At 39.4% G+C, this 26,475-nt stretch overlaps 1 protein-coding gene across 1 annotated transcript in view; it reads right to left on the bottom strand.

Moving 5' to 3' along the window:
• Nucleotides 1-26,475, bottom strand: part of Duox (dual oxidase) — a 71,790-nt gene that overhangs the window by 11,730 nt on the left and 33,585 nt on the right. Inside the window, exons 2-12 of the mRNA XM_072300620.1 lie at nucleotides 8,418-8,579; nucleotides 6,773-6,960; nucleotides 6,161-6,365; nucleotides 5,663-5,829; nucleotides 5,029-5,265; nucleotides 4,212-4,403; nucleotides 3,311-3,564; nucleotides 2,500-2,701; nucleotides 1,561-1,896; nucleotides 423-584; nucleotides 7-279 (exon numbers count right to left, since the gene is read on the bottom strand). Coding sequence (XP_072156721.1) covers nucleotides 7-279; nucleotides 423-584; nucleotides 1,561-1,896; nucleotides 2,500-2,701; nucleotides 3,311-3,564; nucleotides 4,212-4,403; nucleotides 5,029-5,265; nucleotides 5,663-5,829; nucleotides 6,161-6,365; nucleotides 6,773-6,960; nucleotides 8,418-8,571 — 2,370 coding nt within the window. The 5' untranslated portion in view covers nucleotides 8,572-8,579. The remainder of the gene's footprint in view (nucleotides 1-6; nucleotides 280-422; nucleotides 585-1,560; nucleotides 1,897-2,499; nucleotides 2,702-3,310; nucleotides 3,565-4,211; nucleotides 4,404-5,028; nucleotides 5,266-5,662; nucleotides 5,830-6,160; nucleotides 6,366-6,772; nucleotides 6,961-8,417; nucleotides 8,580-26,475) is intronic.

Genomic DNA, 26,475 nt, shown 5'->3' with positions numbered 1-26,475 from the left:
TTTTACCTGAAATGAGATTCGTCCGTCACCATCTTTATCAACAATGTTAAACATCATTCTGACGAAAACAGCATCTGGTTTCATGCCCAAAGCAGAAGCAAACTCAGCTCGAGATAGAGATGTTCTCATAACGACCTCTCCACCTTCATCCTCCCGTCTCCGCTTTTCGCCAGGTTTCAAGCCGAACGTCAAGGCATATGCTTCCCTGAAGAAATGTTCCAGTCGCTTTTGTCTCCTTTCTCTTGTTTCTGCTTTAGCCAGCATTAACTCTCGTGGAGCCTAAAAAAAGACAACTGATAAATATTTGTGTAGTATGCATACATTTCTCTATATGCAAGGTTCTATCCACATTTAAAAATTAGATATAGGAGGAAAGAAAAAAAAATTATTTGTGGAATTGACTGAGTAGAGGTGTAATTTACCTGAACAACAATCAGATGCTTTTTGTGTGAGTTTAGGAAACCTTCCATCTTTGATAAGAATTTGCGTCTTGCTGCAGATGAATCGAATTCTAGCACTAAGTCATGGTCTCGAGGCACCCTGATCAACACCATTGGTCGTTTACGTTTCCCTCTTTCATCAACCTGAAAAGCAATAATTTTATGAATAAAAATCATATAAAAGTACAGTAATACTTTAAGGAACTTATTCACTAAGAAGAAAAGTGAAATGTCTCTTTGGGAAAAAGTACAAGAGAGAAATAAAGCCAGTAGGTAAGCAACTGTCTGTGATTTCAGTTCCAGATCCATTAAGGGTAAAAAACTAGTGATCTGAGTTTGAAAATTGCTTTCCAGTTTATTCCACTTGGAGTATTTGAATTCTAGTCTAACATCATCATAGAATTTAGCATAGAAAGATAAAAGCATGGCATGCTGAATGAGACAGTAAAAGGCACAAGCCTTAATTTTAGAATGTACTTCATTGAGTTTTTCAAGAGTTTTTAGAACTTATACTCGGAATATGTATCAATGAATTTTTTAAAATTAACTATCCCTTAAATATGAAAACGCTGTTTGTTGATAATGGGTCACTGACTAGTCATAGAGTCACCTTTATTGATTTATGATAATAGATCAGCAAAAAATATTCAGATTTGTCCAAGAGCCAAGTTTCCGAGCCAAATGCATATATTAACAAAAATTTTGCTCTTCAAAAAACACGGCGTGACGTCATCCACCACAGCGGTGCATACCATGGTTCCTACCCTCTTGGTTCCTACCTTCTTGGTTCCATCCGAGTTTCAGATTGATAAACTAGTACAAATGTGTTTACCACTAATTCATAAATCCAAGGTTGAAGAAACCATGGTATGAACTACCCCAGTGGAAAAGATCATACCTACCTATGTTTTTTGAAAAATAATGTCTTAAATAACATTGGATGTAGAAAGTAGGCATTTTGACAGATCTTATTATTTTCGGCTAATCTATAATCGTGAACCAGACCCATTATTGTTCTTGTTCATTGAAACATACAATTGAGACTTCGTTCATGAAATTTGGATTTCAACCCCATAAACTTAAATAATGTTCATGCTCACAAAAATTTTGCATATCTTACCAGAGATTCTTCAATGGTGATAGTATCAGCATTTTTGAAGTTGACAGACCTCAGCTTTTCTCCTTTGCGATCCACTGTGTGTAGGCTGGCCTCTGGTCCGAAGCGAACTTTGACCAGACGGCGGTGGTTTGCGTGGAGCCACTCCCTTACAGCCATTTTATCGACTGTGGCTAGGCCAGAGGTTTTGACTGGCCCTGATTTCAGTTCTTCTTGCCTCATTCTCAGTTGTCTTCTTCGACGGTTCTGCAATTTTACTACTCCATATCCTGCAGCACCGCAAATTAATGGAACAACGCACAAGAAGACAATTGCGTAGGTGAAAGCTAATTCACTTCCCTGGGATTAAAAAACAATGGAACTCAGTAATGACTATTTATAAATCAACAAATTGTATAATAATATTGAAATTAATTATTTTTTAAATGTACAGTGAGTAAATTTTCTTTTTCATGGTGGAAAGCTCCTATAAGGAGGAGAGTTGTCTGGATAGGAATGAAAACATTATTTTAATGATTTTTGCTGAATTAAGTCACATCTGCAGAGGTCACTGGTAGCCTCCACAGATACATTACCCACATTCATTATTTAAAATTTTAATAGGATTTGCAGGGCTGCATCTCCAATGTACTCAAAAGAAAATATTTTTGGTACGTAAAATTTCTAAAAGGTGAAATTTAATTAAAGATAGTGTTGCAAAACTTGTGAAAGATGTTTAATCATCCTAAAAAGTTTTTTAATACCTTTGTACATTAAAAAAGGTTAAACAACTTTTATGAAAAACAAAAAAAGTTTTTCAGTAACTTTTTCACAAAAGCCGTTTGCAATAAAAAAAGGCAGAAAGTATATACTTATTTGTGAATTTCAACAGTTTTTTTTAACTTGTAAAAAGTGCTTTCCAACGGTCTCTGCCATTAGAGTGGGAAAAGATGATAAACCAACCTCAAAATAGTCGTAGCCCTTGAGGTAAGAGCATGGCTCTAGCTGGCTAGCATTCAGTTGTGCTGGTTGTGGACATGGATCACCATCGTTCCAGAAGAAAACGTTTTTCTGGATTGCGTCAGGGGGAACATCAGTGCTGTTAACAATGACATCCCATAATGTCACTCTTCGCAGGTCAGCAATCTCCTCTTCTGTGAAGATGCTGCAAAAGTAAACAGATTTAAGATAAGAGCTGAAGACTAACAGTAAAAAAAAAAAAAAAAAAAAAGCAGTTGACTCCACTACAAATTTTTATTAGGTATAAAGCATCATCAATAAATTGAGTAAGTTAATTACTTTGATTTCACGCGAGAAAATTTCTTCAAAATCTGTTATGAGATTTTACATGTAACAAACTATCCTGCAAAATCAAATTACATTCAACCAGGTCATAATTTTCATACTTAAAGTTGCCGTTCACACCCATTCTGAGTGAACAGACAGTGACTAAAATCTCGACCTGAGTAAACATTTTCATCAAAAATATTACTGAAATAATATAAGAAGGTCATAGTAAAAATATGTAGTAGTACATATCTACTATTACTTTTGATCGGAAAGAAAAATATTACTTAAAGGCTTGAGAAATGACCAAGAAATTTAGAGTCGAACATAACAGTGAAAACCTCCTACTGAATAACTGCAGCCAGGGAGAGAAAGATTATTGTCGATGCAAATGCAGCTATGAACTACATGATGGAGCAAAGATTCATTCAAATTTGAAGAGGAGAGAAGTTAAAAAAGACAAAAAGGAGGACCGGATTATGCATACTTGTTGTCTTTGTTCTCGAACCAAAACCTATCAGCATCTCGAAGTCTTGTGAATTGCTCAATGATAATGGATGAAAAAAGCTCGCCAGGGCCATCAGTTGATTCTAGCATTCCACCAATGTAGAGGTCTACATTATCTAGAGAGCCTCCATAAGCGTCTGACATTTTTTTCACTAATTCTGGATGTTTTCCGAGTAGGGTTGGGTTGATGTCTTTCCACGATGTTACCTTTGGAAGGTGGAAGTAAGTTCGAATCTGAAAATACAAGGAGCATTCTATGTAAATAAGCATTCATCTTCTTTTACCAATTTTCATTATTTGGGCTTTTTCACCAGCATTAAATGTTCTGGTTCACCAGTTCAATGGTAAAGAGCTAACTATAAGTAGCTTATACATATATAATGATTTTAAAAAAAATTTGATTGCAAACATTGTAAAGTTTTATATTTTGGTTGTAAAATGATACTTGGGTCTAAAGTTTGTGTATCATGAATGATCAAAGAATATTGTCCCATCAACTCTATTGCCCAGACTTACATCCAAACTTGCTCAGTAATATCTCTCATTTTTCTTCCTAACTTTCGCCTCTAATTTTGACAGTTCGTCGCATTCTTCTCCAGCATCCGCACCCTCTACCCTTTGCTTTGTATCAATGTAAAGTTGTAAAAACCTCACAGATAGCTTCCCATTTGTAGGGTTTCTTTAAAAAGACTGTAGAAAGAAAGTTTACTTGCAGCTGCAAGTTTGTTAGATTTCGAGCATGGTTTTTTTTCCTTCAGTGAAAAAAAAATCAATTATGATACTATAGTAGATTGGACACCATGTGCCGGAAATAACTCAGCGCAAAACTTTATGAACGATAAAGCAGCTAAACCTTGCACAGAGGAGCAGATGCGACTTACCGTATTATAATCTAAAAGACCATTGTCTCGTCCTCGCATGATGTTGAGTGCACCAAGGTCTCTGCGAGAGAAATCATTTGGCCCGAATAATCTATCTCTAACATCTGAGCAGAGTACAGTATCTTCGCGTTCAGCAAGCTGTGATGCCATCCCCATAAGGAGTTCTTCAACAGAGCTCTCTGAGACTGCATCCTAGAACACAAATGGAATTTTCGATGCTCTAATTGTTAATTATTAGAATGGTAATAAAAGGAGAAGAAAGTAGAGCTTTGGATATATTTTTAACGAAAAAGTCACTTGTTTTCCGAAAATAGTGAATGAAATTTAAAATATGATATATGTTGCAAAATAAGAAAATAAAAGTTTTCTTTTTTCCTTCTCACTTCCGTAACAACCTTGTTCAGCTTCCGGATTTTTGACATTGTCTTTGCCAAGTTTTTATGACTTTTCCAGCCATTCCTTTGCAAAGTAAGAAAAGAAAGGCATCACTCATAAAAAGGTTCTACTAAAAGTCTATCTTAGCTAGGCAAATCTAAAATTAAATACCTAGCAGATAAGACGGATCCAGTGTACTGTTAACGTCCTCGTGATCTTTTGTACAACATTAATATACTGATTTAAGGACGAATAAATGAAATGCCATTTTTCAAGTCCTATTTAATATTCTTTTATTCCTTAAATTGTATCTACCTACTCTTGAGGCACAAGACTTGCCTTCAGAATTTTGAAATTGGTATTATGATTATAAAAGCAGGATACATCAACACAATGCTATGAAAGATGAGTTATTTCTGAAATGCAAGAATTTTCAACTTACATTTGAGTCCCACCAAAAAGAGCAAAGTCGTAGTGCTGGTTTACCCTTGGGTGTTTTTCTGAAATTGCACTTAGAATCTCTTCGATAAATACCCGGAGGAATCAGTGTGTGTCCAAACCTAAAAGCAGCAGTCTGAAAAACATGGCTGATACCTGGATGGACATCGATACTGTAACCCTCGTATTCTGGTAATTCTAGACCTGTGAAGGCTGGGATGTATTCATATGCTATGATATTCTGAAACATGAAAAGTAATTAATCTTATCATTTTGTTAAGAGACATTATGTGATTAGTCATAGTTATACACTGCATGCAATTTTTTCAAATATTCCCCACCGATTTAATTTTTCACAAAGGAACAGTTGTTCCAGCTTTTTTAGAATATTTTGATGACGCCCTTTCACTTTTAAAAGCAATATCACTTCAGTTTCAAAGACTTTGGTGTCATCATGATGTCACAGTGTCCTTATGCAATTCAAGCATCAAATCCTGAGGAAGACCTAAGATAATAAATATAATAAAGATAAACAAAAAGATAATAAATCCTATAATAATAGGCTCAAAAAGAAAATTCTAACACCTCTATTCTACTTGAACACCTAACTACAATAAAAAGCAGTGTGGTGCTAATACCTGGAGAGTTGCGACCACAATCCTCCTTGTTCGTTGAAAAACTTCTTCATCTGACCACTCAGGATGGGCTTCCTGCACTTTCCTGGCAATAACATTATGCCAACGAAAAAATAATATACTGAAAGTTAGGAGGGCTGGATTTTGATTACTTCGAGGATCACCCAACACTAGAAAAATAAAGTTAAACACAAACATAAAAATTAAGAGATTTCGAGTCATAGGTAGGTACCTTGAATCGCAAATTGATTCCTTTATTGACAGACAAATTTTCGAAATGTGTAAAGGTACATACTCCAATATTTTTAAAAGCTGAAGGCTCTGGGATATAGGATGCATTGAAAAAGCTTTCAATTGATAGATAGAGATAATTGCATTATGCAGTGGGATATAAGTACAATTTTTAGGTTTTCTCAAAAATATATCCTCGTTTTTGAAAATATTACGGCTGAATTTTTTAACTTTGAAGTGAAGTAAAAAATACCACAAAAGAAAACTTACAAAAGAGCCGTTCCGGAGAAAGTGTCCGGAGTACATGTGGAACAGGATTGTTGAAGAGGGGTACTCGCATGGTATTTCGAACAGGCCACTTGCCAGTTGGATCAGTCTTGAAGGAACCATTGACGAAAGAGCGCATTGCGTTGACCCATGCCTCACTATTGCTGTAGATGAAACTTCCGTCAATCCAACTTGTCACTCGGTTTATCTATGATTTCAAAGGATATTTTAGTTTTAATCAAACATATAAAAATTTCAACTCTCCCTACATTGATGGAGTACTTTGGTTGCTACAGGAGGAAATTCAAATGCCAATTACAAAGTGCTACCTGCTCATTCAACTTGTCACATGCATTTTTTAACTTATGGGGGTTTTCCATTTTTTTTTTTTTTGGAAGGAGTGGAAAACAATTTATTCATTTATTTAATCTATTCATAACCTTTTCATGTCAACATTCATCCAACAAGGAAACACAATAAGTAAGTTCGCATTTTCCTTTAAATCTATAAAAATTGAACAATTATATTGGCCTTTGTTTTAACATTTTCTCATAAAAATCAGAAATAATTGAGGCACTCTTTGCAGCTAGAGTAAAGAGCAAAAATTGTAGGTACCTGTTGGCGAGGGTTGTTGGGGCTCTGTCCAGTCTTGCTGTCGTAGCCAGCACGGTGGAAGGGAATGGACTTATCCCCAGCGCAGTCTGGATCGTACATCTCATCGCACTTGTCAATTTGAATGCGATGAACCTCAATTGGACAACCACTCTCACTGGCCATGACTACTTCGGAGCTCACCACCTGACCTGCCAAAATCAACATCATATTAGTAGACACCACACTAGTGCACATCCCTCCAAAACACATTATGTCAGAATACATCATGCCCCTAAATTATCAAACCCTCATGCATTTTGAAGTCATTATATGGGTCAAAAAACACTCCTCTAGTCTACCTATGACCTTTCAAAAATTCTGCCATTTTCAAGTTCAAGAGTCAATAATAAAAAAAAAAAAAAAAAAAAAAAAAAAAAAAAAAAAAAAAAAAAATGCGTTAAACAATTATTTATAACTGAAAAGATTTAAAACATTATCAAACATGCACCTCAAAAATATCGGTAGAAAGATTAAGTTCAAAATTGAGTTACAACTGATTTCTATTTGACACATATTTTTCATAGTTTGACACTGACACAATTAATCTTTTCATAAAATTTATTGACAATCTTATTTTTCTTTCAGAGATAGTTTAATATGTAGTAACGTAGAAATTGATGAATTTGAGAGGTCTACATAATATTTCATTCATTTTTTTTTATTTGATCAGCTTTTTTATTTGGGTGCCATTAAGATCAACTTCTATAATTTAAGGAAGAGTCATTTCGATCAAACTGTCAAGATGGTGCGAACTCATCAATTTGAAGGCGATTCTTGGGTGCTCATCGGAAATAGTCTGAAGATTTAAACTTCTACTAAAAAAGGACCTATTTTTTCCATAATAGACAAGATAGCAGTGCTTGCTATTTTCTGCATACTTGCATTCGTAAATTCTTGACTTATAACAAACTAATTGTATAGTTAAAAGACGACAGAAAAAGGTACAAATTTACACACAACGTCAGGAGATACGGCTTCTTCACAGAATAATTTGGACTTACTGCTCTCTCACAGCTCTCTTTTTTTACGAATAGAATTTAGCTGCTGTGGCGGAATCGTTCGGTACATTTAAGTACCTAGATTAATGGAATTTTGAAGACATTGTGATTTTGAAAATTTGGTCGTCACTCCTTCCGTTGGCAGCACAGAGATTCACTCCAGCTATATCTTGGACGAGGGGGGCTAAAAATTAGTAGAAGTGGACAAAGTAAGGTAGGGGGCGAGAAGATCTCCAATTAGGCTATTTGAAGCTCGGTTACAAAAAAAAGAAAGAAAAAAAAAGCTCAAAATTTATTAAGCAACAAAAAGGTGAAATTTCAACTTCGGATGACACTTCGTCCTCCGGAGTTCCTGGAATAAAGTCTCTTGGATTCGAAAACCAGACTCAAGGAAAAATACTCTTGATGTAATCGGATTTTTGCTTGAACCAAGAGGCTTGGTTCTCGATTCAAACAACATCCGATGGAATCGAGAGTATTTTTTCTTGTCAAATTTTCTAAGAGTCCGGACACCGGATCCAAAAGACTTTTTTTCTCCAGTGTACTTTCCGAAAGTTACGTCCCTCATGAGATGATTGTCTGATGGGGCTTCGGGGGTTGGGACTTACCGAAGAAAGCGAGGATAGCGCTGCGGTTTTTGGCGGAGGCGAGACCATCGTCCCCTTTCATGAAAATTGTACTCAGGCGCCGAGGGCTCGGCCGATCCTGACCGGCCATCATGTATACTCCGTCCGCGTAGGCCGGAGGCGTCTTTCGTGTCATTTGTGTATCTGAAAAACAATTCCAATATGATCAAATATAGAATTTATTGTAATGTATGGATCGCTCACGGTAATGCTTGCATACAAGAAAAATTGATAAACAATTTTGGACTGAAAATTTTGAAAGTTGAAAATTTTTGAACACTGTTTTTTTTTTTAAAAAAAAACTACACACACATTTTTTCTGAAGAGTTCCCAAGTTTTTCCGTTAAAAAAAGCTACACACAGTTTTTTAGAAGTTTCAAAATTTCTGGAATGATTTAATATAAAATCACAAAAAATTTCGACGCGATATTTTTGTTCGTTAGTTCTGTTTTTTTCCCATTTATTTTTATTTTTTTCTTATTAAAACAAAATTAATTTTATGCGATTCAAGTTTCAGCATCGCTGCATCGTTTAAACATTGTCCGAGTTTCTGCATCGTTGCAATTAAAATACATAATTACCCTTTAGTTATCGCAAATGATACTCTCGCAGTGCTTTTGGTGCAATGCGAGAAGTATTCACGCGGTCCAGTAGGCGCTAAGGCCGACCGCACAGTTTGGCGCAATGCATGAAGTATTCCTGCAGTCTTGCAGGCGCTGATGCGAGTTTGACGCCGACCGCACCGCCGTGTTTGGCGCGAGTATTCGAACTCGCGTGTGGATAATCGCGGCATCGAACAATGGGGCTTCATAGGCCCATGTTGTGTTTCGACGCCATATGAGCACTCCAACGTTGCCTCGTTTCTCCCGATAAAATATTTTCTCTAGGAAAAGTTACGAAAGTTCTGTGTGTTTGCTTTTTTTGATTGAATGGACCATTAAACAAGGTACGAATTTTAGCACTCTGATACATGATTCTTCATCAGAATTTCACGTAGAACACGATTCGCGCAACGAAAACTATTGAAATCAACGTCTAGCTAAGATATTATGGTTTTTATTGCCTATTGGGATACGGGAACTTTGAATTGTCCGGTCACAAGAAAAACAAAACCACACGTGAGTCAAATTGAGCACTATACAGCGGCTAAGCAGACTACTCAATCGAGCATTGTTTCTTATTTTGACTTTCTTAATTTACTATTAGTTTGATGTATCGAATACGATTTATAACGTTTTACCGGGAAAAACGTTCATTTTTTCAAGTCCTGGCCAGTCGTTTTCCGGCATAGCATTTCTCAAAATGAATGTAACTATAAATACAATTTTCAACCGGAAATAACATTCTAGCTCTGATTTCCATTCAAAGACGCCATGACGAGATACGACTTTAATATTCCAGAAACTTTAAGGGGAAATCCGTGACTTTTCTCAAAGATGAATATTTTATCGCCGAAAATTTGGCACACTGGAAAAAAAAAAAAAAACACATTGGATCTAGAGTCCAGACTCTTGAAAACATTGACAAGAAAAAATACTCTTGATTCAATCGGATTTTTGCTTGAATCAAAACGAAATCCGCTAAAATTAAGAGGCTTGGTTCTTTATTTAAGCTAGATTCTGATTGAATCAAGAGTACTTTTTCTTGTCGATGTTTTTAAGAGTCTGGACTCTAGATCCAATGTGTTTTTTTCCAGTGCAAAATTCTAAGGCTCGCACAGCATTCTTCCTTGGAATGAACCAGAGTTTTGCACAACTCCGCTGAGATGTCCTGGAAAAGAGATGAGCTATTGAGAAAGCAGAGTATGTGGCCGACGTTGCGGGGAGCTCCTTGAACTCTCTTCGAGCGAACATTCACGCGACGGTGCGGTGCGGGTGCGCCAGTGAAAAGCCTTGAGATCAGAAGAGAGGGAACGGTCGACACTCATGTCCTTAATGACAAAAAAATTAGAAATTTTCCGAGGATTACAAGCAGAAGCGAACGGTTGCTGTAAGACCGAGGTCATGAATGCTAATCGTTGTCGGTCGTGTCCATCGCATTTGGATAGGTCGATCTTAAAATCTGACATGCCCGTTTTCTGATGGACCCTGCAGTCCATTCAAGAAAGCTCATTGCTCACAATACACCGATTTAGTGGCTGCGTCATTCAATATGAGTTATATCCTATCCAAGAACAAATCAAGTTTTTGGATATCGATCGTTTCGGGGCACCGCGAAATCGTAGAACGGCCGGTATGTCCATATGACCCTAACCTGTTTTTCAGTGTGCTTTTTGTACATTTCAAGTCAGAAAACGTCCCTGATTAAGACACTCTATTCGTCAAAATGTTTTCTGTCAAATTGCATGATAATTAAACCAAATTAAAAGTACCAACTTTTCATTCAACTACAACTACCGGCATTAAAGTAGCTAGAAGCATAGAGTACATAGAGTCGTAATGTAAGTGGGAGAGCTGGCGCCACTTTTAGGCATTTTCCATGTCCCGAATTCCGAGACTCCCGTGTGACGCCGGGTCACTTTTTCGATACATAATCGATTGTTGCGATACACGGGTACCCGGCCATCCGATGACAACAACAACAACAACAACAACAAAGGAGATAGGAATTACCACGTATTCCACACCGCCATTTTGGATCGAAAATGTATCGAAAAAGCGACCCGAACTTGGCGCACACCGGGCTCGGAATTCGTCGAGCAGAACATGGCGCCAGCTCTCCCACTTACATTACGACTCTATGTACTCTATGGCTAGAAGCTACACACTGCAACTTGCAGTCACTTGTCAATTCTTCAAACATTTAATTTAAGATTTCTCGTTTTCCTAGCGCTCCTCCTCATCCTAAGCCCCTCACCCTACGGATGATAACTTCATATACGGCTCTTCCTCGGAGTCACGCTGGGACATTTACAGCTCCCATTCACGACTTGCCCAGCTCACCAAGAAAAATGCCAAACGAAGATTCAAACGTTGCCACGTTTCTTCTGATAAAATTCAAATTATCTGGAACTACGATTTTTCTTCGAAATTTTGTTATCGAAGGATCTCCCTCAGGATTTAACCTGGCATACATAAAGATTTTGGTTGATTCATAAATTTCCGAAAATAAACATTTTTCCGGAGAGATCTGGCAACATCTAAGTGCTCTTACGGCGTTCTTACGGCGCTATAAGTAACAGTTACACGAATGTGCTGGGGCAAAACATCATATAAACGTTCAGACGTTGCCAAACTTCCCCTGATGGAATATTTATCCGTAAGGAGAGTTAGTGTTCGAAACTAAGGATTGAACTCCGATCTGGATAAAGTCTCTGAAAGTTGAATAGAAAATACCAACAACTTTCTATGAAAATTCTATTTTTAATTGGACGTATTTCTGTCAAACGGAACTAAGCGCCATCGGGGTAGGAAGGTAGAGGGGGGGGGGGGGGGGGGGGCTTGGATTGGCGGCGAAACCGGGTGTCGGGCTCATTCGTTCCTATACTCGCAATGCTTTTCCATGGCGCTTAGTTCCGTTTGACAGAACGCGCTATCCGGTATTCTAAATTCCTCAAAAGGAACTCAAATTGGCGCTTAGTTCCGTTTGGCAGAAATACGTCCAATTATATGTTTAGTTAAGAATATTTAGACCTACTGCCTCCAATGAGATTTTTTTTTTTGGTGTGAACTTCAATTTTAATTTTTTATTCAGACGATTATTTACCACATTCCATGCATTCAGATTTTCCATATAATTTGGCAAAGTTTGAATGCTCATACGGTGTTCTTCAAAATGACGGCAACGGTCGCCATGACGGTAGCCGTCCGTTGAATGGATACTTTGAATGGCTCGCCGCGCCTCGGTCGTCATTCAAATCGATTTATTACTCTCGGTGCGGTCCAATTGAACAAGTTCTTGTTAAAACCTAGCAATTACACTCACCGATGAGCCCTCGAATACAGACATCCTTATGGAGCACTGGGCTCATCAGGTGTCTCACGTGTTTTGTTTCAACTTCGACCGATTTAATTGTGGCGCTGGTCCTTTCTCCGGAGTCGGGATGCTGCGAAAGGGAGTCTAGGGTTTGATTGCGTGGATGCACGCGCGTCAACCGTAAATTCAATGCATTCACGATTGCTTGGGCCTATAGCGTTTTCAGACTGGAAAATATGAAGGAAGCAGAGTTCGAACGAGGAGGGTACAGAGAGAGGGTACTTTGAGTGCACTTTGAGTGTACTTTAAGCGCGCAAAAAGAGGGTACTTTGGTGCAGCTAAATTCACTTTAACACAGCCAACCTTTAAACATACGTTACGACGTGTATAGTGTATACTATGAGGTTGAGAAAAGGTGCGCATCCATCTATGACGGAGAGACTTAAACGAAAGGTTAGAAAAGTAAACCCCGTTTTCCCCGCGCGCTTCGGTTTGCCGTAACGGTTCCAAGTTTTTATCATCAGGGGTTTTTTTTTCTTGCTCACAAAACACATCTGCTCACTGGAAAATAGTTAAAACTGTCATTAACTATTAACTGTAAGTGTAATAAAAAAAAATAGAATCATGTTTGCATACGTTTTGATCAGCGGGGGAGGGGAAAAAAACCCTGATAATGAAAACTCGACGTAACTACAAAGGGAAACCGCTGTGCGCAGGAAAAACGTGGTTTACTTTCCTAACCTTTCGTTTAAGTCTCTTCGCCATAGATGGATGCGCCCTGTTCCTCGTCCAGATAATTAACCCAAGTAGTTTTAGTTATAAGTCCGAGTTGGCTCGGCAACTTAAAAATGCATGGTCAAGCTTGAAGTTATCTCAGAAAGATGAACGTGCCCTAAGTTATAAAATCATTATTAATCATTCCAGCAGTTTCCTCAAAAACACTTGTTTCATCCGGGGAAATTTGGCAACTCCCGAATGCTCATATTGTTCATAGGGCGTTTTTCCTCAGCACGGGAGTGTGAACGCCGCACTGCACCGAGGTTTGACTCTAAATTGAATCCTATCTGAGCAAAACCTGAGACCCGAATGTAAGGAGTGTAATTTCGTTACTCATATTGAGCCTGAGGGCGCTACTTGGAATGAGGTGTACTGTGGCCCGAACAAGACCGAAGACGCCTTCGAGGCCTTGTTACGTATATATTTTATTTATTCAACGGTAAATTTTCTCACACTCCCTCCTCCTCGAGTGGTTGACCATCGGCCAGCCGCTAACCTCAGCGGTCAGGAGAGAGCTCTGCTTTATCGCGGACCCATTAATCAGATTTTTTGACGATTTTATTACTAGCCCAGTTTCGCCCGCGCCTCGCCGCGGAGCTCATTCGGATTATTCAATGGTAAAACGAACGCATTTAACTCAAAAGGAACTATGTCCATTCGGACATGAGCCCTAAGATCCATAGGAATTCAGCAATGATAGGGCTCATTCCATTTGATTATAGTTCCATCTGATTTGAATGAGTCCAAATACTCGTTTCGAAATCCATAAACAAGGGTTTGACACGGATTTGCGAGGCTGTTTGAGAATCGATCACAAGAAAGACTGCGAGATATCCACGGATCAATCCATTTTAAAAATCTGGAGAAGCGTGTGAACGACAATTAACGGAAATAATAACGAAGGATATTGACTCGGTGATCATTTATTCGGAGAAAATAATACTCAGCAGTAATTGGTTGCATTCCTGGAAGAATTTAAACTGACTTGGTAAACATTTCAAAAATAATCAGCTGTAATAGCTCAGATTCTTGAAAGATTTTTTTTTTTAAAAAAAAGCTATTGATGCAGTCACTCGGCTTCTGATTTCTTCCACCTAAAAAACATCAATTTAGCACAATAATATCTAGGCTCGGTGTGCTTTAAATCATGGGATTTAAATGACTTAGTTGAAATTCTTTAGCGCTCGTCTTTTGGAATCCATATTTAATCCTGTTGTAATAATATCAAGCAGCGCTAATTTGATTTCTGGCTTTGAGAGATTTTCCTGGAACAATAGTAATACGAAGAAACGTACGACGACCAATGATAGTACGCGAATAAATAAGGGTTCCATCGGTGCTGGAATGATTAATAATGATTTTAACTTAGGGCACGTTCGTTTTTCTGAAATAACTTCACGCTTGACCATGCATTTTTAAGTTGCCGAGCCAACTCGGACTTACAACTAAAATTACTTGGGTTAATTATCTGGACGAGGAACAGGGCGCATCCATCTATGACGAAGAGACTTTATCGAAAGGTTAGGAAAGTAAACCACGTTTTTCCTGCGCACAGCGGTTTCCCTTTATACTTACGTCGAGTTTTCATTATCAGGGTTTTTTTTCCTCCCCTGCTGATCAAAACGTATGCAAACATGATTGTGTTTTTTTTATTACACTTACAGTAATTAGTTAATGATAGTTATAACTATTTTCCAGTGAGCAGATGTGTTTCGCGAGCAAGAAAAAAAAAACCCCTGATGAAAAAAACTTGTAACCGTTACGGCAAACCGAAGCGCGCGGGGACAACGGGGTTTACTTTTCTAACCTCTCGTTTAAGTCTCTCCGTCATAGATGGATGCGCACCTTTTCTCATCCTCACAGTATACACTATACACGTCGTGACGTATTTTTAAGGTTGGCCGTGTAAAAGTTCATTTAGCTGCACCAAAGTTTCTGGGATCGAAAACTTCGGCGTTCAATTCTGCCGTGCCAAGGAAGAACGCCGTATGAACCTCCAGACGTTGCCATATCTCCTTCAATAAATCACGAATTTACCGGGAAAATTGTTAAAAAATTTTCTTCGAAATTTTTAAACCATTTTGCCAGCAATTTAATCTAAAATATCTGAAAATGTCAAGGAAAAATAAGCAAGACTTTCCTTTAAAACACGTGTGTTTTATTCGGAGTAATTTGGCAACTCTCGAATGTTCATACGGCGTTTTTCCTTAGCACGGCAGAATTGGAGCTGAGCTCTTATTTTCGGTGTAAGACCAAGCCTCTTGCTTCCCTTCGCGAAACACTACCCCGCTCAGGATCTACTTAGTTTCGGCCTATGGCCAAAGGTGTGGGGGGGGGGGGGGTTTAAGGGGTGGAGCTGCGTTCCAGTAATGATTAATGTGACGGTCGTAAATCCTGGGACCGATGGCGAGAACGGGCATGGAAACATCCTTGCGACGGTTAAAAAAACTCGTGTCCGCTCATTCAAATGAGGCGCCCAAGCTGAGAATGCGAGAACTCGTGTTTTTTGCCGCGCGCCGCGCCGATGCAATCCCGACGCGACGCGTAGAATCGCATTGCAAAACAACGTTCGACCGTCGCGTGCGCCTCGCTTCTCAAATTCTCACCGATCTGTCGTTCAGTGCACCTTACATATTCCTGGATTCTTTAGTCGATCGATTGTAAGTAATGAAGACTGGTTTGAGGGCTCTAGGATAAAGGCTAAGACAAACAAGGCTGTGGCTCTGGTCAAAAGAGTAGTAGTAGAAGAAGAGGAGGAAGAGGAAGTAGAAGAGAAAGAGGGAGGAAAAGGTAAAGGAGAGGAGGAAGAAGAGAGAGAAAGAAGGGAATATGAAGAAGAGGGAGATGAAGAAGGGAATATGAAGAAGAGGGAGATGAAGAAGGGAATATGAAGAAGAGGGAGATGAAGAAGAGAAGAAGAGAGAGACAAGAAAGAAAACTGAGAGGATACAATCGATAGTAACTAATGAAGACCTCTGAAGACTGTGGCTTTAGTAAAAAAGGCAGCAGTAGAAGAAGAGGTGGAAGAGGGAGCAGAAGAAGCACGAGGAAAAGGAGAGGAGGAAAAGAAGAGGAGAAAAAGGAGAGATGAAAAAGGAGAGGGAGGAAGAAGAGAGAGAAGGAGAATATGAAGAAGAGGAAGATGAAGAAGAGAAAAAGAAAGAGGCGAGAAAGAAAACTGAGAGGATAAAAAAAGAAGACAGGGTCATCAGGGGTGCCGAAAGTTCCAATATTTCCCCTAACTTTAATAAACCTTCCCCCACTTTTGACTATAATTCATGATCGCTTCCTCCCAAAGCCTATAAAAAAGGGGGGGGGGGGACTTTAACCAAAAACATCGGACCTTTTTACCGCTAAAACGTGTATGTTGCACAAGATACCACCGTTTGGACCTGATTGTAAGGGAAATCCTCCGTTTTTTTCCGTTTCCGCGGGGATCCTTCATCTCACGTGACCACACCAATCGCGTGGTCGGGACGTTTTTACACCCCTGGAGGAAGAAGAGGAAGGAAGAAGAGGAAAGAGGAAGGAGAAGAAAAAGTAGATGAAGAAGGAGATAGTAATCAGAGAAATGTATTTTGGAGACCCCGCACTGCTATCTTCCCCGAAGTGTGGAAGTTACGTTCGGAAATGAACGCTTAGATTCGTCTGATGATGACTGATGGCCAAAGTGTTGAGCCATTGGTATAACAAACCTGTACTAACCTGATTTGCAAAACCTCGTCTGACAAAGTGCAGAGCCCGACATTCGTCAGTCATCATCAGGCGAGTTATGCGTTCGACAAGTTGCTCATGAATCATTATTACTCGGCCGAGAAATAGCGTTGATCTCCGAAATTATCTACATCCCCACCCTATAATATACTGTTTCTGATAGTAATGATAGTGCGATGAGAGTCATTTGACGAATTGATGTTTGATTTTTGGAATTGAATTGGATACAAGATCACCCTGGCCAAAAATCGAAGAACACGAGGATTAAACTACACATTTACAGATGAATGTGGATTTCCGATCAGCGGCGGATATAATTTAGTTCAGGTGAGATAGACGTCATTTTCTTCCTTACCCACTCTTCGCGTTTACACGACCTGCACAACTTTTTCATTTTATTGATTTATCCATTCTCACCTCTGTTAGAACGTCACTTAGCGATTACCGATTCAAAAATCGTATGATTTTCGATCGTGAGAATTTGCCTTTTGTTACATAAATTGTTCAACCCGTTGTTTAACGGCCAATGGACCAGTAGACAAGGCACGAATTCAAGCATTTTGATACATGTTTCTTAACTAGAATTTCACGTAGAACACAATTCGCGCAACGAAAATTACTGAAACCAACTCCTAACGAAGATATATTAACTTTTATATTCCACATTGGTTACGCGGATTTTGAAGTACCCACTCACAAGAAACTCAAAGCTCTACGTGAGTAAAATCGCGCACTACAACGGTTTCAGCAAGCTTCTCAATCGAGCAATGTTCATTTCCCACCATGTCTTGTTCAAATTATAAGCAATTTGCTCCAGCTGAGCCAAAGCGTCAAGATTGAGGTTGCCAGATTTTTATATCGCAGAGACTGTCATGATAACGTTTAGCGCACGATGTGAATCACGCGGAGCACTGAATTTTCATGAGCGGGTGGTTTGAATTCACGCATCAAGAATCATTAGATATCTTTAGAAGGAGTTGATTTCGGTAATTTTCGTTGTGCGCATCGCATTTTACGTGAAATTTTGGTTCGGAAACATGTATCAGAATCCTTAAATTCGTACCTTGTCTAGTGGTCCATTTAAGGACGGCCCCAAGCTGTCGCCAAGAGGCCAGTCTCTATTCGTCTCTATTTCGGACAGTCGATCCAATGCGTGAATAAAATTAGCCCAAGACGTGAGCAGGTAATCCGTAGAGTAGAGGACAAGCAATAAACACCCATCGATTAGAAACGAGCGGCGACTCGGGAGCGATCTTAATGTTAATTAGGCCCACCATGAGGCCGCGCCCTGGCACGCGACTCCCAGGAGTCCAGGACGCAGCTTCCGTCGGGCGTAAGTCTTCGGCGTCTTCGTCGGCTCGCGAGGTAAATAACTTGTCAAGACGAGGAATCGAATGGATGCAGTTTGTCGGATCGGGAATGAAAAGGGACTGGCGCCGGCTCAATAAAGGCCTCAAAGCTGCATGCGCCTTGCACCGATCTTCATACCCATCACGATCCAGGTGGACGAGATCCGAACGATCGGACACCAGCCGGGACTCTCGCGGAATTATTCAACGCGGTGCTTTACCTACATCAGCGCTTTCGTGCTCCGATGCAGAGCCAGTGTTGCCTTCTTCATTCTCTGGTTGCGCAACACGGAAAAAACAACTTAGCGCTGAAACTTAACATTGTAGGTTAACAATAATGACAATTTAAGCAGCGGGTAACAAGGCTAATTTTCACATGGATACCACCAAAACGTTCCGGCTGAAAACTCAGTCTTCCTCAGCCGAATAAAAACGGTAAAAAATTTAAAAATCTAAAAACTTAGTACTTGCTGTACCTTTCAGAGCGAGAAAAATGTTGTTAATATGAAAGAATAAAATCATTTCATAATACACCAACATTTTCATAAATACATTTTTCTCGCTTTGAAAGGTACAGCCAAGTACTAAGTTTTTAGATTATTAAATGTATTACTGTTTCTATTCAACTAAGGAAGGCTAAGTTGTCAGCCGAAAAATTTCGATGGTATTTATTTGAAAATTAGCCTTATCACCCGCTGTTTAAATTGTTATTATTATATATCTTGTCACGGGCTGCGGAGCAGCAAGAATATCTCACTGTAGGTGTAATAGCGCCAACTACAGACAGAAGGACTGGACCTTACAAGCTGGGGGTCTGAGCACTACTGCCTCAAGTTGGCGCTATTTTACCTGGAAAATTAGGGCTCAGCTTAAGTTGTTCATTCTGTGAACGATTGGAGGATAGAAATTAGAGGTATTTTTTGAATGAATATTAACAGGAAGCATAATGACGGGTGTCTGAAATTTAATACTTTTGATTTGTGTGACTTGACGTTCGGTTCACGCTACCAAATTTTCAGTTCATACATCCGAACTGGCAAAAAAAAAAAAATAAATACACGACGTCATGTATACGTTTCTCACAAATGTTCTCACAGTTATCGTTTCCTCAGGCGAATTTTCGCGAGTAGATTTGGTCGACATTTACAACCAGATCGGCAGGATTGCAAACCGAATGAGGTAAACGCTCTACTGAAGTCAATAACTGAAGTCAGCTGCTTGATGAATTTTGGCGAATGTTTGCATCCATCCACTTTTCGACCCACCTCGGGAGGTGGGTCAAGAATTTTGGATGTGGTCGTCATTGCTCCCGACATGAAAATCACATATTTTAAGCACACCGTCGCTCGGAGGGAATTTCGTTTTGTTATAACGGAGGTTGGCAATGGGTCAAAAACTTGACCGAATGCAGTCGGAGTAATTCACCTCTTGTGTCGAGCCGCGCCGAAAACAAAAAATTTAATTCAGTGCGTTTCAAGAAAATATGGATAAAAAGTTTGATTATGTAAATTGTTTGCATTTTTTCAATTTTCAAGAGTTACTTTCCTCTGTCATCTGTCAATCAATCTGACCACTTTGAGAATCGTCATGTTTGGTTTCTGCGTTAGAAACGCAACTCCTGACTCGACTGGGACGATTGTAAAATATAAGGACCATATTTCGCTCGATAAAAACTCGAGAAAGCTCCGAAAAAGTTGCTCCAAATAAGGCTCGCAGATTCAGTAAGTTCAAAGGACGGCAACGTTTTTCTTCATATCGGACTTGAAGTTGCCTTGTGTCTCCTGTCGTTGGTACATTCTAAATTGGACTGGTGGTCATCCGTCATTGGTAACCCTCAGCCGCCTGGGAAGAGGGGTGGGGACTCTTGCACTGATCGCAATATCTCATTCCAGCTGAGCAATCCTTTTTCCTAATGTGCAGCTTGCAGTCAACCACGTACTGCGAGGAATAAAATATATGGTCTAATCCGATACCTTGCGCTGTGCAACGACCAACCCGACGGGTGCAACGATATATGTGTAGATCGGGAGGTTCGAGATTGAAAATTTTATTTTGAAATTGCGATGAAGTAAATAGGTTTTGTTGTTGTTTTGTTTCCGAGGTTCATACTATGAACATTGTGAAATAAATGATCTGGCAGTGATCACTGATAATACTGAAGCGTCCGTCCCGTGCAAACAAGAGACTTCAAAAATGCTCATCGATTGAGTGGAGGATTTACACGGAAAATTTCTATTGCTTCGCCTGAGAGTGCTTAATTGGCTGAGTTCGGAGTATATTTTCATAATTTTTATCTGATTTGGGGTAGGAAAATAGATCTGAAAGTGAAAAAAATGTGCCGCCTTGTGACATTATCTGGCGGCATTTCCCTTTAAAACAACCGTATTTTAGCAGATTTGGTTATTTTATCATATCTCCTTCAATAACTGTTCAATTTTGAAACCAAGGATATTTTCTGGCTCAGTTCTCTCAGTAGTTTCATCTGACAGTTCTGAAACATGAAATTCACCAAATTCTCCATTGTTGACTGTTGCCTTTTGCAGATCGTAGGGGTAACAATCTTTGGAGGTAACGGGTTAGTTTGAGACACATCATAGGTCAGATCTTAAGATTTTCAAGGAATTTGGCGGAGAAATGACCGAGAAATAGAAAAATTAGGGCCAGTTCGTAAGCCAAACAGAAGCGCTAATCTCACGGAGAAAATAGTGCACGGAGAAGAAAACTTTGTATGGAAGGAGTGAACTTCGATTCAACAATGGAAACCGAAGTTTATAGTCTGATCAACAGAAGTTTTTCGTCATTTAATAGAGCTGAATTTCAGAAAAGAATTTCGGAACAGTTGACCAAAGTCTTTGCTTCAGATTAGGAGTCTCACTTTCAGTAAGGCTTACAAAAAGTATGATTACCTGAAGCGAGGTCCGATGCTTGGCATTACCTGGCTAAACTTCATCATATTCAATACGAACCGAATTTTTCTACTTAGGGTCAAAATCGAAGGATTCTCAAGAATGCATAGGGTCAAGGGAGTGGAGGGGGAGGGGGATGGGGGAGGAGAGGGGGGAGGGGAGTGATAGTGAGAGAGAGGATGATCGTCCAAACTTCGACCATTAAACTGTCGACTGCGGAGCATGAAAATTAAGCTGATTATTCCATCAAACCTCGCGAATAAAATAAAACCGACGAGAAATGGCGAAACAAAAATGATGTGCCTTTTTGACGGCGTATGATGAAGCAATAGCGCTTTAACACTCAGTTTTATGATCTCGTTACAGGATATAGGACCGGACGCTCTCTTCGCTCTCGGCCGCCGCTCCCGGTCGGACGCTTTCAATTTTACTGCCGATAAAATTGACCGAATCGAACATCTACATTCGTTTGACGGGAAACAAATTTTTATGATGCTCCTTCGGCCGCGAGAAGAGATCAATTTTTCTCGCGAGACAGTTCGCAGTTTAGTATGACTCATTCGTTATGAGGTACTCTTGGATATTTTGGACCACTTTCACACGTACGCAAGGAGAAAAAACCTCGGTAATGTTGGTTCAGTAGACTGAACCCTCGGTCGTGTGGACCGACCTCTGCAAGTTGACAAAACCGAAGTATTTCAGTTTGGGACATGCCCCCTACAAACCAAAGTTTTATTTTGCTCATAAAATTGAATCTTCGGTGCGAAAAACTGAGCTCTCTCGGTCTATTATCAACTCAAGAGGTTGGTTCGCAAGGTTCACAATGAGGGACCAGGCCTTTAAACGAAAAAGCGCTTATTCCCTTAAATGGTTTGTATGACAGAGGCATGTTCTCTATGGTGTATTATGAGTGTTCTCGTATACAGCTAGGAAAGAATGAAAACAAGGGAGTATTGAACTAAATTTGGAATTAGGAATGGGAACTACTATTTATGCCTTATCCATTAAACCGCGCATCTGAATTGGAACAAATGGCACAAATACGCTGTTTCTTAACTGAGCCAGAAATGGTATAGTTCCTGACTGCAGAATAGATAGCATTTAGCGGAAGGGAACCAATCTGATTAAAGACACATTTTCTTCAGAATGAGAGGAATGAGAAAATTCGTCCCCCGCAAGAAGGCCTCTAGAGCCCTAAAAAGGCGATACCTTTTCACTTATGACGGACAGATCCTCGGGTGGACCGACATTGGAATCACGCTGGTGCACATTTCAGCTCCTCCGCGAAAGGAACATTCTTACGAGATATTACGTAGAGGTGTGAATGGTGGCTGAATGAGACGTGATGGTGCATAATGAGACGGAACTCACGCTTCAAGCGATAAAACACCTCAGACCTTAAAGCGAGAAAACCTAAACTGCCGTATACGAAAGATAGCCGTTTAGGGGAATTTGGATGTCGCCAAATTTCAACTGGAAAAATATTCATTTTTCAATGGCATACGCGAGTATACTAAAACATAGACCAAAAAGAGGCCCTTTACTAACCTCCTGGCGGTTAGCGGTAAGAGATTTCAAGAGGTAAAAGATGGTTCGGTTTTGAAACTTCCGCAGCCTACTGTGTATCATAGGTATGACATCGTCACTAACAATACGCTGCAATAGAGATACAAAACTATTATAAATGAGGGCAAAAGAACTATATACAGCTAAGCAAAGTGCATCGAAGTTTTGACACTGAACGATAGGATATGCTGACAAAATGTATCGGGTTGAACGCGTTATTTCTTTCTTTCTCAATGTCTTAGAAACTGTACTTGAAATAAAAATTCTTACCTGGTCCTATCCTTCCTGCATTCTTCAATTACTTAATTAGACGGATTAGCATAAAATTTATTTCTCTTTATAGGAATTAGAGCTTGCCGTATATGCAGAAAGTTTTGAAGTATACAGTATGCTCCGAACAGTAAAAAAGTATACCGTGAGATAAAATTATTTGCACGATATGATTTACGCTATCTTACGGAGGAACCAAACAGTCCATGAGAGCGTCCAAATCCCGAATTAATGGCACAAAGATTATGGTGGAAAGGCACTCATTTAAGGGTCTTCATTCTAGTCTTCTTTCAAAATCAACATTTTTGATAGGGTTTATGGAGTCTTTTGATAAGGAGCCAGAAGACAGATAGGAGCAAGATTTCACACATACATAAATAACTCACCCCATCCTTGATTAACGTAGACTGGAAAAATTTAACTCACCTGAAACAGAGAGACAAATAATACGTAAATTAAAAGAGCGATTAAAACGATGAAGCGCAGTTTTCTTGAAAAATGCAATAAAAATGAACGCAAGTAAAGCGAAATTTAAAGTAGAGGGCTAAGTAAAACGAACAAGAAAACTCTTGTCCACATGAAGTTGTTTTTGTTCGGTAATTTAAACAAGAGAGAGGTCAATTCACCCGACAAAGGGTTTAATCCCCCATTTTGAAAGGCGGCTATTGGATTGCATAAATAAATTCCAGGCTGGAATATAATATACATCAAATTTCGTTCAGAAATCAATTCAAAAGTTGGAAATCAAGACATTCTTTCCACATGTCCTTTACCACACTAACTGCCTGGGCATTGACGAAGAGATGTTGCGTTGTCGATTTCCAGATAACCTCTGGCGAAAAAGGCCCATGTGGCGTTTGGGTGTCGCAGAACGCCAGAGTGCGTTGAAGGAGCGGCTTTTATGTATGTATGAAAATCAGAAAATCCATAAAAGCCTGAAACTCACTGACCAAGTAGAGAGTGGTACTTTTTTTTTTTTTTTTTTTTTTTTTTTGTAAAATGATTGAGATGCAATACCTAGTTTGAAAAAGATGAAAAAGTATACCAAAACACGCATATTGTTGAATAAGGTTTAATGGCTTGGATGCATTTCGGGCTTAGCTCATCTTCAGCAAGCACTTCAGACAAACAAAACTCGGTATACTTTTTCATCTTTATCATAACAGCACGCGAGATGCGTTTTTCCAAATACCTAGTTTCTTTACATAGGCACTCTGTCATTGCTACAAGATACAGCTGACGAGTACCGCGCATCTCTGAAGAAGTGGGAATACCGAAAGTGCCTTCAATTTTTGAATATGCAACACGCACGTCCGTAGAATACGAATAGTTGCATCAAGGAGCTACAACCAACTCAGTCTAATCTTTGTGAAGCGAAAACGCCTCCAATTTTTTAGTATTTTTTTATTTTTTATTGTCGCTTGAGAATAGTTACAAAATTACAAAATTACACTTACAATGAAAGTGAGTAAATAAGGATTTAGAGAACAATAATAATATAGGACTATGATATAGTTTGGGAGCTAATTTAGCTGAAAATTAGAAACAGTAAAAAGAGTTACTGGAAATCAGCAGGGGTTTAGATTTGCGACACCGGGATCCGCCTGTTGGCATGCATCGGTATAGATTTGTTTGTCTATCATTTCTTTTTTGTTGCTAAGGACTGTTTTTATGTATGTACAAATTTTAAACCAACTATCTTTAGATTCTAATAAGCAATTTTGAAAATTATCGATGGTAAATGTCATTTTGAAAATTATCGATGGTAAATGTCATTCTGAAAATTATCGATGGTAAATGTCATTTTTAAAATTATCGATGGTAAATGTCAATTTTTTTTTTCTTTTTGTATGAAACATGAACATCCAAGATTCTAAAAGTATAAGCAAAATTTGAAAAATCGTAATTTTGTTTAAAAAACTTACAAGCAAAATAAAACAAAAATAAGCTGTACAATTTATTTACTTAAAACTGTTCTCATACTTTTAAGTTAAGCTCTCGCGAATAGCTCGTCAAACGTTCGTAAGTGGGGGACATTCATCGAGTGGCGTATGGGTTGCATTTAAAATTAACGACCGGTCTTCCCGTTGATGTAATTTTCAGACTTTTGACCGGTCAGTCCGTAGACTGGCTGCCCAGTTCACGAAATGGGCAAGAACATCGACCGGTTCGCGGACTGGGCAACGAGGGTGACCTGTTCACAGATGAGACAAAAAGGTTGCCATGTCCGAAGACCGCGCAGCACTGGAAAAAAAAACACATTGGATCTAGATTCCAGACTCTTAAAAACACGACAAGAAAGAATACTCTTGATTCACTCAGATTTAAGCTTAAATCAAGAACCAAGCCTCTTAATTTGAGCGGATTGCCTTTTGATTTAAGCTTAAATCTGATTGAATCAAGAGTCATTTTTCTTGTCAATGTTTTCTAGAGTCTGGACTCTAGATCCAATGTGTTTTTTTCCCCAGGGTATTATTACTATGAAGCTACTCTACATCAAGCAACCACCACAACTACGTGCATCAGCTGATCATAAGAACACGAATCTCTGTTCACAAAATGAACGTATTTCTGCTAAACGGAACCAAGCGCCATTTTCGGTTTCTTTTGAGGATTCTAGAATCCCGGATAGCGCGTTCTGTCAAACGGAAGTAAGCGCCATGGAAAAGCATCGTGAGCATAGGACGGAATAAACTCGTCATCAGACTGCACCCACCGCCGCGCCAATCCAACCCGCACACCCTTCTTCCCCCTATGACGCTTACAATTAGTTCCGTCTGGCAGAAATAGGTACGTACAACTGACCCATTGACACCGAGTTTTCCTCCGTTTTACGATCCTGAGCAAACATCCGGTTCCCAGTTGACGCGTGGCTCGGTAATCGGAGACGTGATGGGCACGGGCACTCCGCCTCCCACGCGAGGGATGACGCAGACACCATGCCGCGTGCCACTGCAGCAGAATCGGACAAGCGGCAAGCGGATCTTGGACAGGGACAAGTGAAGTGGTCATGTGGACACGAATCACACGGCGGATCGGCAACTGCAAGGCGCTTTTGCCGCGACTCGGTTAATTAAGCGTGCAGCCGCGGTGACAACCCACAAGATCCGGATTAATTTCCATTCACACATTACACGCACGCGAGCATGCCGCGAAGTGAAACACCGAGACAAGGTAACCGAATCCCGTGCACCTCGCTGAGCCCAACCCGATGGAGGCATCTTAACCTATAATGAAACTTTACTATAAATGGACGGATTTAACAAAAATCAATCTAACCGCATTATACGTTGCCTCATAACCTCTCTTAATTTATTCTGTTAATAGAGGTCTAGCAGCACAAAACCCTGATTCTTTTTGTGAATTGTCTCTGAATTGAAAATAATATTTAAAGTCAATTCCCTAGCATGACCTTGAAGTTTTTTTTTAAAATTATTTTTTGAAGAGGGAAAGCGAGAAACTATGCAATATCTGATTGCCCCTCGTTAAATACACCCTACCGATGTGCATTTAAAGGATAAATACCGTACCTCTTCGCCAGTT

The sequence above is a fragment of the Bemisia tabaci genome, chromosome 5 (assembly GCF_918797505.1).
Source record: "Bemisia tabaci chromosome 5, PGI_BMITA_v3".
Classification (NCBI taxonomy): domain Eukaryota; kingdom Metazoa; phylum Arthropoda; class Insecta; order Hemiptera; family Aleyrodidae; genus Bemisia; species Bemisia tabaci.
This window is presented reverse-complemented; position numbering and strand designations above follow the sequence as displayed.